The sequence below is a fragment of the Artibeus jamaicensis genome, unplaced genomic scaffold (assembly GCF_021234435.1).
Source record: "Artibeus jamaicensis isolate MK-2021 breed Jamaican fruit bat unplaced genomic scaffold, CSHL_Jam_final contig_540, whole genome shotgun sequence".
Lineage (NCBI taxonomy): Eukaryota > Metazoa > Chordata > Mammalia > Chiroptera > Phyllostomidae > Artibeus > Artibeus jamaicensis.
Window position 1 is genome coordinate 3055178 of NW_026521879.1, and position 13355 is coordinate 3068532.

Here is a 13355-nt window from a genome sequence, read left to right on the forward strand (position 1 = left end):
CTTATGTAAGTCACTAGGTCTAAACTCTGGCTGCACATTAGTATCAGTGTACAGCAACTCTGAATCCTAGATGCTTGTTTACATCTCCTGAGAAGTACTTAAAATATTCTTTCCTGGCACCACCCCAAGCCAACCAAAAAAGTGTGGGCCCGAACTTGTGTCTTTTCGAATACTCCCCGTGCAGTTCTTCTGTACAGAGTTGAGGAGAACATACAGAAATAGAAAGATACTGGCAGCCAGAGAGTACCCTGGTAAGATTCAAATTATAGAATATTATAAAATATACTAAATGTATATATTTACATAATGGTATAAAACATATTAAATGGTGACCCATAAAATGAGTTTAGCATAAATAACATGTGATTCCTGCTCTAAGTCATTGCATTGTACTGACCTACAATCACATCATGTTTCTATAACACGGTCAAAGGTCCTCATTTTACCAGGAGTCGTATTTAATCATTGTTTGAGGAGATAGACTTTGGGGTCAAAAAACCTGAGTTTAAACCCTGACTCTTGCACTTAGAGAGTGTTCTTAACTTCTCCAAATCTCATTTTCCTTATCTAAATGTGGAATGTTACTACCAGCCCTGAAAGAGGATTAAATGGGATTCTGTCTGAATGGTAAGCAGTATTAATAACCAGTAAACCAATACAATGATAGAGAATTGGAGCTCACAGTGACAACACAGAACTTTTATTTTACTTAATTCAATTTACAGACAAGGGGTCAAGATCCAGAGAATCAATGCCTCCAGATCACATTTAATAAAAGTCAGAGGAGTGAAACTTACTTAGCAGGGAAAAGCTGATTAAATAAGCCTCCTAGTGAGTTGCTCAGGTGAAAACGTATCTCATATACTTATTGACAAAAATCTCCATAATGGCAAAACCTGCAATTTCTTTAGTAACTTTCACTATTTAGAATATAAGAAGGTTTATCTGTCATTGCATTGAGTTACTTTTGAACATAATAATCAGACATACACTGTTACTGGGATATATTCTAAGGACAAAAAAAACCCCAAAAAACCAAAAACAAAAAGAAAACCCTGCAAGGAAATACTGACCTTTACTTTGTAAACTTGTTGGCTCTGGTACTGATATGGTATTTCTGAAAGGATTTTGTATGTATTATAAAACAGAAAATAAGCAAATATACTGATGCTGTGGAGAACCAGTAAACTCATGATATGTTTTGTATGTATATATTTCTTAACCAGAATTGACCATACATAGAATGTTGTTTTCTAAATTCCATTATCACTAAAAGGAACCACCACTGATTAGAGGCCTAGGAGAGGGAGAGTACAAGCTGTGTCTGTTAACTCAAGTGCCAGAAAACAAAGACTAATAGAATCACATTTAATTACCATAACCAATGTCAAAAAGAACTGCTACTATATGACTCCTGATATGATGCAATGAAATGCACAAAATATCACATAGGTAGTGTTCTTCCCCCAAATATTAACCTGATCTAGTCATGGAAAAAGAAAAATAAGACACATCCAGAATAAAAACAAAACATTCTAAAAATTAGTTCAGACTCTTGAAAATGTCATTGTCATGAAAAAAAAAATTAGAGGTGAGCATTATAAAGTAAAGGCGACCAAAGAGTCCTAACAATCAAATGCAATACATGACATGATGCTTGACTGTATTCAGAGGGATAAGAGGGAATCTAGCTTTTATGGACATGTTGGGATAGTTAGGGAACTCTGAATGTTGACTTCCTCTTATTATTGAATCAATATTAAATTTCCTAGGTGTGAAAATGGAATTAAAGTGTAAGAAAATGTTTGTTTCTTAGAAAATATGTTGAAGTTTCAAAAATTTTTAAATAATATTTAACAACATTTAACATAAAGCCTTTATTTATTATAAATCTGCACTTTGAAATAATTTAAGTTTACAAAACTGTTGCAAAGATAGCATTGAAAATTCTGGTATACCTCTGACAATTCCCCCCCATAATTAACAGCATACACCACGGTACATTTGTTAAAACGATCAAACTCACACTGGTATGTTACTATTAACCCCAGACTTTAAATGGATTCCACCAGTTTTTCTACTAATGCCCTCTTTCTATTCCAAGAGCCAATCTAGGACACTGCAATGCATTTAGTTGTGTCTCCTCAATCTCCTCTGGTCTATGTGACAGTTTCTTATTTTTCATGACCTTGAGAGTCTTAAAAATTACCGGCCAATTATCCTGTACAACATCCCCTAGTTTGGATTTGTCTGATATTTTTTTGATAAGTAGATTCGATTTATGTTGGGGTTTTTAGAAGGAACATTACAGAGGTGAAGTGAGTCCTTCTCATAACATCATATTAGGGATATAATATAGGTGCATGGCACCATGCGAGTGTTAATCTTTGTTACTTGGTTAAGGTAGTGTTTGTAGGTTACCTTTTCTTTTTTGGTTGCTCAAGTAGTTTTCTCATCACCATTTTGAAACGGGATACAGAGCAGGGGTCCCTGAAAATATTCCCCATAGCCCATGGTTGGGGGATGGGGGGAAGGATTATACAGTGGTTAAGATACTTTTCATAACAATGGCAAGTTGATAGCTAGTTGATAGCTGTGCTGCTGCCCCAGGTAGAAGGTCTATGTGACTTTCAGGCTATATAGTGAATCGTTACATATATAGCCTGAAAGTTACATAGCTGGGGGAACTTATACATCTCCTGCATGAGATGCAGGGAGCTGGACATCCCTGTGTCATGGGGAACTCTTGCCCTGACTAAAGATGGCAGCCAAAAGAAAGTACGAGATATGGGGGAACTGGCAAAGTAGCACACTGTAGGAAGGACCAGATATGAGGTCATGTAGGAAGTTCCCAGTCAGCATTTAAAATGAGTGTGGGCTGAGAGAGAGAGAGAGAGGCAGCCACGAAGAAGGAGCCAGGAAACAGGAGAATTCTGCCATGAAAACGAAAAGCGTAGGGAGCAGCCATGTTGTTTCAGAGGGTGTAGAAGGGCAGCCCTGTCAGCCATGAGGTCTGGTGTGTAAGGAGGTGTCACACAGTTTTGGATTAAGAACTGGCATAAGAAAGAGGAGATCTGCTGGGAAACCTGCCTGGAGAACAAGGCAGCAGAGCAGATGGCACTGCAGGGGGACCTGCCTAACCAAGCACAAATTAGTGGGAGATGCCTAGAATGCTGAACTGTGTGTGACTGGGAATGCTGAGCCACAGATTTCTGCTTTTCAGAAAGACAATACCTCTGACTGACATATTTGTAAATTGGCTGGGTTGGCAAAGAGGGGCAGGATTATGTGTTTTGGGGTGTTTTAAAGGGAGTGGTACTTACTGGCAGAAATCTGCCATTATTCTGAATCTGTATAATTTGTAATTAAACAACCTCTTCCCTTTTTTCACCAAATTCATGCATTGGAATTCATGCTTCTTGGTGACTGACAATCAAATCCCGCAGCTGTTCCAGAACATCAGTGGCAAAGTTCTACAACACTTTCAGTGAAGGTAAGCATACCTTTGTAATACAATTAAGTTCATTTGTCATAGTCTGTATTCTGTGATGGGATACCCTTGACACTCCTGGTTCGCTGATTGGTGCTGGTGTGTATGTGTGTATTTGCATAACTTAAAGTACATTCTTCGTGATGCAGAGTCCTATGGGTGTCTGCAAATATATACAGTTCTGTGGCCAACACCCAGAACCACAGAGAAGGTTCCTTCACCTGTCTACCCCTCTGTAGCCAACCACTTCCCCCTTGATCAGTCCTTGGAAAACACTCATCTGTTTTCTATTCCCATAGTTTTGCTCTTTCTATAACATCATACAGTATATTGTCTTTTAAGTCTTACTTCCTTCTCTTGCATTTCAGTTTTCTCTATATTGTTGCATGAATAGTTTGTATCTTCTTTTTGCTGAATAGTATTCCACTCTATGGATGTACCACAGTTTGTTTACTGATTCCTCTGTTGAAGGACATCTTATTGCCTCTAGTTTTTAGCAATTATGAAAACTTACAAACATTTACATATAGGACAAACATCATAAACCATTGTTTAAATACCTAGGATATCAGCTTTATAACAAACTGGAAAGTTGTATTCTAAATGGCTGTACAACTTTGCATTTCCACCAGCAAAGAATAAGAGTCTATTGTTCGCATCCTTGCCAGCATTTTTTATTGTTGGTTTTCCTGTACTTTAGACACTCTATTAGATATATAGTGGTATATTCTTGTGGCATAAATATGTGTTAAGGGGTCTTTACTCATCTTTCAAATACAAATGCTACCTAAAATTTTAATTTTAAAAGTCTACTTTAAAAACTAGGATCCCCAGGTATATGTTTATAAAATTTTAAACTGTAGATTTCAGATCATATCAGGTTTTTTTTTCTTATTAAATAAAAAGTTCTGCCCTGGATCATGGTTCAATTCCCAGTCAGGGCATACGCCTGGATTGCAGGCCAGTTCCCAGCAGGGGACACATGTGAGGCGACCATACATTGATATTTCTCTCCCTCTCTCCTTCCCTTCCCCTCTAAAGATAAATAAATGAAATCTTTAACAAAAAAGTTCTGTTTCTAAGTATAATAGCAGACACATACATAGGATACATCATCAACAGCCCTAGCATTCAGATATTATTACCAATTTCTTCTAACTGTGTATGTGCACACATGTGCTCAGAGGGTAACACTTCTAAAGACCTAAAATTTAAAGCTGGGATGAGCATGGCATGTTTGAGGAACAGAAAGCAAACCAAGTGTGCAGAGAGGCTGATAGTAAGCAAGAGGACCAAACTAGCAGACGAATTTGGAGAGAGAGAGTTCAGTTCACACAGAGCAGTGCTCTTAATTGTTGGTGTTTGTTACCAGAAGGCCTTGTTGAAACAGAGGGCAGCAGGCCAACCCCTGACTTGATGGTGCAGCAGATCTAGGGGGGCTTCAGATCAGCATCTCAGTCTTCAGGGTGTTGCTGCCGCTGCTGATCCAGGGTCCCAGCTTGAGACACCCTCTTGGCCACACTACACTACAACAAGGAGCCTGACTTCTATTTCAAAGACATGAGAAAACAGTGGATGATTTTAAGGACAGAATGATGTGGTAAGTTTTGAACTTTACACAGATCATAGCGACTGAGATTGTTAAAAACTACATCAGAGGGGCAAGACAATAAATGGTAAAGTGGTTAAGCAGCCCATTACCACAGTTATTATGTGTGAGAAATCAGGGTGTCTTGAATTAGGGTAGAGGAGATGTTAAGATGTGGATGGATTCAGGATAAATTTAGGAAAAGGATGACAGAACTTGCAAAAAGATTGGGTATTAGAATGAAGGAAGGAAATCAAAGGGAATGTCAATGTCATTGGCTTGACAACTACCTCTATGGAAGACCTTATGGGACAAAAACACTTAGTTTGAGATATCTGTTAACATACCATTAAAGATACCAAGTATGCATATTGGATATATAAATCTGCAGCTCCAAAGAATAAAAATTAAAAAAAAACTGAAGTCATTAACACACAAATAATATTTACAGTCATAGAATGTATACAGGTCATTAGTTTAGATCAATGGTTTTCAAGCAGAGGTGGTTTTTGCACACCTTCCAGAAAGGTACTCCTGGCAACATTTGAAGACATTTTTTAATGTCTTAAGGGTGGAGGGGTAATGCTGTCATGCACTGAGTAGGATGTTGCTAAATACCATAAAGTGCAAAAGAGAGCACCCAACAACAAAGAATCCTGCTGAAAATATCAATAGTACTGAGACTGAGAAACTCTTGTACAGACAAAAAGTTGTTTTCCTTTTTAAAAAAAGTATTCATTGATTTTTAGAGGGAGAAAGAAGAAGGAACGGGAGAGCGGGGGGATAAAGAAGGAAAAGAGGGAAATAGGGGGACAGAGAGAGAGATCAGTTTGTGGTTCCACTTATTTATGCATTCAGTGATTGCTTCCTGTATGTGCCCTGCACCTGCGACCTTGGTGTATCAGGATGATGCTCGAACCAACTGAGCTACCCAGCCAGGGCAAAAGTTGTCTTTCTTGTATGAAGGGTGCGTAGGCCTTTCTCAGAATACAAACTGATTGGAAAATATGCCACTTAGGTACACAATTTAAAAATTGTTTAAATATATGCTTAGCCAACTGAGAAATAAATTCAGAGTACCTGAAGAATTACGTTATAGCATTAGACTTCAAATAGTTGCTATCGGACAGTGAAAAATAGTTACAAGTAAATAAAGTAAAAATATAGTATTAGTTCAAATAAAAATTCCTGATTCATAAATCCATCAAACCATGTATAATCTGCAGGACTCTGTTGTTAGATTAAATGAATAAATTCAAGCATATGGGTAAATGAACAGTATGGCTTAGCTCTGTTAGTTATTAACAAATACATGCAACAAGGCAACAGAAGAGAGAATCTGGAATGTGAGTCCAGGCCCATAATCTCTGGAGTGTGGGTATAGATTCATAAAATCCTTAGCAATGAGAACACTCAGCGGTGCAAAGGACACATAAAAGATGAGGATTTGAAATGAATAGAAATCTCAATTGTGGGGAAAAATTCCAGTGTACACAAAGATCCTAGCGTCACAAGGATCATTGCAAGTAGTCCATCATCAGAAGAAATTTTGAGTAAGATTTGTGAAGGTTTTATTCCATGGAAAATATCTGTGACTCCAGTGCTCAGGGCTGGGCAAGAAAGATCCATGACACAGATGCTAACTTTAGAGCTGGAGCACATGTACTTTGTGAACAAGACAGAAGACAATTTTTCACTCAGAGAGGTGCTAAGATCACAAATCTACCCTAATTTTAATGCTTTTACTGCTAGAAAAAGCTGAGTAAAGATATCCTGGAATTAGAGGATAAATATATTCTAGGTATGAGGAGGTTACTATAAGAAAAAAAGGAATTCAATGTTAAAATAAGGGTTAGGAAGACCTTCTTACAGGGAAAATGGGAGAGACAAGAGATAAATACATTTAAGAGAGGTCTATAATTAGTCCAATCATAATAAACATAAAGAGCAGATGACTTTAAATATAAAGATGATGTTTTTAACCCACGGGCAGAAATATTTTAATGAGAATTATCTTTTACCAAGAGGTACAAGTTGGCCTGTGGAGGATGTGTGTGAGAAGAATGACTGAGTGACTACAATTCATATGTACCTTTTATTACACACCCAATGCCTATCACAATAGCATGTTATTGACAACCATGTTTAATAAAGTAGAGCTGCGAGCTGGGCTCATGAGGAACTGAAAATCAATTATTTTATGTAATTTATGAACATAAAGTTCACACAATGCATACTGGTCCACTTTAACTCCAAATCAAAGGAAATTAAAATTGTATGACCTCAGAAACACATAGCTGACTATAACTCACCCTTCCCAGTTCTTTATCTTCAAGGGCCAGGACTCCAGTGCTTTCTGTGAAGAGCTTTATTTTGACCACAGGCCGAGGATGGGTAGTGGTGAAGTCGCCTTGGGTTCCCCATCTGCAAAGAAGTAACAAAAATTTTCTTTGAAGTGCAGCATTATTTTCTTTCCAGATAAATGCATCTCCTTAACAGACATGTTAAGCAATACAGAATTTTTTTTGGCTCAATGAGATTTTTATCTTTGCTTTTGTTTCTGACAGATGGCTCAATCAAGAAGAAAAATAACAATGAGCTTTAAAGCTTAATTATTCAGCTGTTCTAAAAATTAGCACATTACAGTACAAAACTAGTATGTGATAAGAATTTAGGTTAAGGTGAAGCATTACAGATGCAGCTATTAAAATCTGTTATTTGATTAATTTGAATAAAAAATACAATTTTTATGGATGGCTAGGGAAAATTACTAAGGATTTGTTTATCAAAAAGGTAGTTTCCCAGAAAATTATTTTTATACTGAAGATTTTACCCCATCTCTTCTTGAAAATTCTCTACTAGATATTATTTTTATTTAAAAAGTGAATTATCTGGAGCCTGTTACTTCACATGAATTTTTTAACCTCACTGCAGGATATGTTTATTGATTTTAGCGAGAGAGGAACAGAGAGAAGAAAAACATCAACTGGTTGCTTCCCATAGAGGCTGTGACTGGGAATCAAACCTGCAACCTTTTGGTGTAAGGGCTGATGCTCCAATCAACTGAGCCACATGGCCAGGGCACTTTACATGATTTTTTTAAAAGCTCCAGTGAAAGAAAAAGAAATAAGCATGATAGAAATGAGTGTTTTCCTAGTACACTCTTCTAAAAATGGGGTAAGTCTGCCAATATCTGGCTTTTCAAATCATCATCATAAAATAACATGTTTTCTTGGCTCATATTTTAATTAATAGCATCTCAGCTTTACCACACAGCAATTCAGTCTAGTATATTTATAAATTTAACTGACACACAGCTGATATTTTAAAATCTTACCAATAACTGTGAGAGATCACAGGCATGAGATTTAACACATCATGAAGAAAATGCCATTGAGAAAAACATACATAAGAGAAAAAAGTGAAATTTAACAGTAAAAGTTTCTGTTAAAATACAATACCAGAAATCAATCTATTATACTGTATATATTATTTTAAAAATAATTTAGCATTTTAATAGAACTATCTAAATTTATTTTATAAATGATATTAAGGAAGCTTCAGAAACACATAAAACTGAGGAAAAGCAAATGTAATAAAAATTAAATAATTGTGATAACTTTCTCTCCTATACAGAAGTTACATCACAATACATGTATAGTAAACCCAAGGTCATTTCAATGACTAAGGAAACTAGCATCCAGATACAGTCTGATCTATTTTAATTAGAGTTATATGCCAGAGGAAAGAGAAAGATTCAATTAGGATGGAAGAGCAGCTTAATTTCTATTTTGGACTTCTAGAAAGGAGTTAGCAAAGAATCTTTTTGTCATTTCATAGAATTAAGAGAGTCTGAGATAAAGTAGAGCTAAAATAGGGATTAAAAAATAGATTCAGAACTAAAATAAGGGAGTACAGAAGAACATTTCTTAATTCAGTGTATAGAACCTTAAGCCTTGAGTACAATCAGGAGATCTGGATGACAATTCTGGAGTAGATTCCCATGACATATCCTTCTTGTTTGGTATTATGCAGTTATATTTGATAACTAACCCATGGAGATACTTTCTTATAATTGCATTTTATATATTTTGTATAGATATAAAATATATTCCAAAATGTGTGTGTAACTTTTCCATGAGTATTCGAGGGAAATAAAAGGATCCTCCATTGTGAATACCACACTGTACATACAGCTGGCAATAGATCAAGCTTATTATTTTTTTAGTAACAACATACTTTATTTTTTTTAACTTTTTTTATTGATTATGCCATTACATTTGCTCTATTCCCCCCCTCCATTCCCCTCCAACCTGCATACCCCTCCCCCACCATTTCCCCCTTTAGTTCATGAACACGTGTCTCAAGTTCTTTAGATTCTGTATTTCCCCTGCTATTCTTACCCTCCCCCTATCTATTTTCTACCTACTGTCTATGCTACTTATTTTCTGGACCTTCTCCCCCCTTCCCCTCCTCCCACTCCCCTGTTGCTAACCCTCCATGAGATCTTCATTTCTATGGTTCTGCTCCTGAGATAGCTGTCCTCTTAGTTTGCTTTTGGTTTAGGTGTGGTTCTTAATAACTGTGAGTTTGCTGTCCTTTCACTGTTCATCTTTTTTATCTTCTTTTTCTTAGGTAAGTCCCTTTAACATTTTATATAATAAGGGCTTGGTGATGATGAACTCCTTGAATTTGACCTCATCTGAGAAGCACTTTATCTGTCCTTCCATTCTAAATGAAAACTTTGCTGGGTAGAGCAATCTTGGTTGTAGATCTTTGGTTTTCATGACTTGGAATACCTCTTCCCAGCCCCTTCCTGCCTGTAAGGTCTCTTTTGAGAAATCAGCTGACAGTCTGATGGGAACTCCTTTGTAGGTGACTGTCCCCTTATCTCTTGCTGCTTCTAGGATTCTCTCCCATTTTAATCTTGGCTAATATAATTATGATGTGCCTTGGTGTGTTCCTTCTTGGGTCCAACTTCTTTGGGACTCTCTGAGCTTCCTGGATTTCCTGGAAGTCTATTTCCTTTGCCAGCTTGGGGAAATTCTCCTTTATTATTTGTTCAAATAAGTTTTCCACTGGTGGCTGTGCCTTTCCCCCTTCTGGTACCCCTATAATTCGGATGTTGGAACGTTTAAAGATGTCCTGGAGGTTCCTAAGCTTCTCCTCATTTTTCTGAATTCTTATTCCTTCATTCTTTTCTGTTTGATCATTTTTTTTCTTCCTTCTGGTCCACTCCCTTGGTTTGACTCCCAATTTTCTTTCCATTACTATTGGTTTCCTTTGTATTACCATTCATTTCAATTAGTTTAGCTTCCATATGTTTCTCTAATTTGTGACTAAAATCAACCAGTTCTGTAAGGATCCTGATAACCAGTGTTTTGAACTGTGCATCTGAAAGACTGGCTATTTCTTCATCGCTTAGATCTATCGGTTCTGGGGCTCTGAGTTGTCCTAGAGCCATTTTTGGTCTATTCGTGCCGTTAAGTAAGCGGAGCGAAGCCTTAGTTGTTTACCAGGATGGGGCAACCCAGGTGGCTGGTTTGTGACGCTGTGTGTGGGGGCGTGGTCAGAGAGGGAGCAATGGCGGTCCTCTCTGCTAGCCCAGTCCGTCCAGTCACACCACTCGCCTCGGGCCTGTTTATCCGATCGGAATTGTGCGAGCCTGCTGCCCCACGCAGGCTTCCCTTCTCACTGGTTTCTCCGCACGCAGGTGCTCGACTGACCACAGACAGCCCGCCGACAGTGCTTTCGGCTGCTTGCGCGCTCACCTCGCACCACCCGGGAATTTTTCTTGCTAACATGTTCCGCTGCTGGCTTCGCTCCTCCTACCGGTCCAGCTGAGTATCTAGTTGTCCTTTGGACTCCGTATTGTCGATTTTCCGTGTGGCTTGGTTGTGACTGCTGTTAAAAATAGTTGTTCTTAGATTTGGTTGTGCACAGAGGCAAGGTGGTTCCTCCACCTACGTCTCCATCTTGGCGGAAGTCCCTAGATCAAGCTTATTAACTATGCTCTCTAAATCTATTGTATCCTTATGGGTTTTTGGTATCATTTATATAGTATGATAGAAGTATTATAATCTCCCACCAAAAGAGAGGTTTTGTCAATTTCCCTTTAAATATTTGTCAGCTTTTGGTGTATATTTGATATAAAAATATTGATGTTCTTTGAGTCTGAACTGTTTATTATCTTTTCCAATCCCAAGGCCATGATTATCTATCAATGGTTGAACCTGTGTAAAATTAGAGAACTAACACTATATTAGGAAGGGTACAATTAAAGTCATATGCCAGAGGTACAAACCAGCTTAAAGAAGTCCCACAAATAGCCCTGGCTGGTGTGGCTCAGTGGACTGAGTGCTGGCCTGCAAACCAAGGTCACCAGTTTGATTCCCAGTCAAGGCACATGCCTGGGTTGCAGGCCAGGTCTCTAGGCCAGCGGTGTGTGAGAGGCAACCACACAATGTTTCTTTCCCTCTCTCCCTCCTTTCCCCTCTCTATAAAATAAATAAGTAAATGAATAAATAAATAAATTAATTAATTAATCTTTTTAAAAATTTTATTTAGTTATTTTTCAAGTACAGTTTTCTGTTTATTTTTCCCATTCCAGCCCACCCCTCCCCCATGCACCCCACCTCCCTCCCATTTCTACCCCCCTTAGTTATTGCCCTGTGTCCTTTATACTTGTTTCTCTAAATCCCTCCCGTTTTTTTCTCCTTAAATTCCCTCCCCTCTCCCCTCTGGTCGCAGTCCCCCTGTTCTCTATTTCAGTGTATTTGTTTTTATTTTGCTTGTCTGTTTTGTTGTTTAGCTTCCTGTTAAAGGTGAGATAATATGGTATTTGTCTTTCAACACCTGGCTTATTTCACTCAGTATAATGCTTTCCAGTTCCATCCATGTTGTTGCAAAGGGTAGTAGTTCCTTCTTTCTCTCTGCTGCATAGAATTCCATTGTGTATATGTACCACAATTTTTTGATCCATTCATTTACTTACAGGCACCTAGGTTGCTTCCAGCTCTTGGCTATTGTAAATTGTGCTGCTATGAACATTGTGGTGCATAGGTTCTTTGAAATTGATGTTTTGGGGTTCTTTGAAATTGATGTTTTGGGGTTCTTAGGATATAATCCTAGCAGTGGAATTGCTGGATCAAAAGGCAGGTTGATTTTTATTTTTCTGAGAAAATTCCATACTTTTTTCCATAATGCTGGTACCAGTCTGCAATCCCACCAACAGTGAACTAGGGACCCCTTTTCCCCACACCCTCTCCAACATTTGTTGTTGGTTGCTTTGTTTATGATAGCCATTTTGACTAGTGTAAAGTGGTATCTCACTGTGGTTTTAATTTGCATCTCTCTGATAGCTAGCGATATTGAGCATTTCTTCATGTGTCTCTGGATCTTCTGTATGTCCTCCTTGGGGAAGTGTCTGTTCAAGTCCTTTTCCCATTTTTTAATTGGGTTGGTTGTCTTCTTAGAGTGGAGTCGTGTAAGTTCTTTGTATATTTTGGAGATTAAACCTTTGTCTGTGGTATCATTGGCAAATATGTTTTCCCATACAGTTGGTTGTCTTGCTAATTTAATACTGTTTTCTTTAGCCATGCAGAAACTTTTTATTTTGATGAAATCCCATTTGTTTATTCTTTCCTTTATATTCCTTGCTCTAGGGGACATACCAGTAAAAATGTTGCTACGTGAAATATATGATATTTTCCTGCCAATGTTCTCCTCTAGGACTTTAATAGTTTCAAGGCTTATATTTAAGTCTTTTATCCAGCTTGAATTTATTTTTGTGTATGGTGTAAGTTGGTGCTCAAGTTTCATTTTTTTTGCATGTAGCTGTCCAGTTCTCCCAACACTATTTGTTGAAGAGGCTATCTTTACTCCATTTTATGTTACTGCCCCCTTTGTTGAATATTAATTGACTGTAGAGGGTTGGGTTGATTTCTGGGCTCTCCATTCTGTTCCATTGGTCTATGTGCCTGTTTTTATGCCAGTACCAGGCTGTTTTGATTACAGTGGCTTTGTAATACAGTATGGTATCAGGTACTGTGATCCCTCCTACTTTGTTCTTCTTTCTCAAAATAGCAGCTGCTATGCGAGGTCATTTATGGTTCCATATAAATTTTTGAAGTGTTTGTTCTATGTCTGTGAAGTATGCCATTGGTACTTTAATAGGTATTGCATTGAATCTGTAAATTGCTTTGGGTAGTATGGACATTTTGATGATGTTAATTCTTCCAATCCATGAACATGGTATATGTTTCCATTTGTTTGTGT

At 37.7% G+C, this 13355-nt stretch overlaps 1 protein-coding gene across 5 annotated transcripts in view; it reads right to left on the reverse strand.

The window, feature by feature from the left end:
- Window positions 1–13355, reverse strand: part of CADPS2 (calcium dependent secretion activator 2) — a 621734-nt gene that overhangs the window by 306896 nt on the left and 301483 nt on the right. For all 5 annotated transcript variants that reach the window (XM_053669960.1, XM_053669959.1, XM_053669957.1 and 2 more), the window contains exon 7: window positions 7391–7502. In XM_053669960.1, coding sequence (XP_053525935.1) covers window positions 7391–7502 — 112 coding nt within the window. The remainder of the gene's footprint in view (window positions 1–7390; window positions 7503–13355) is intronic.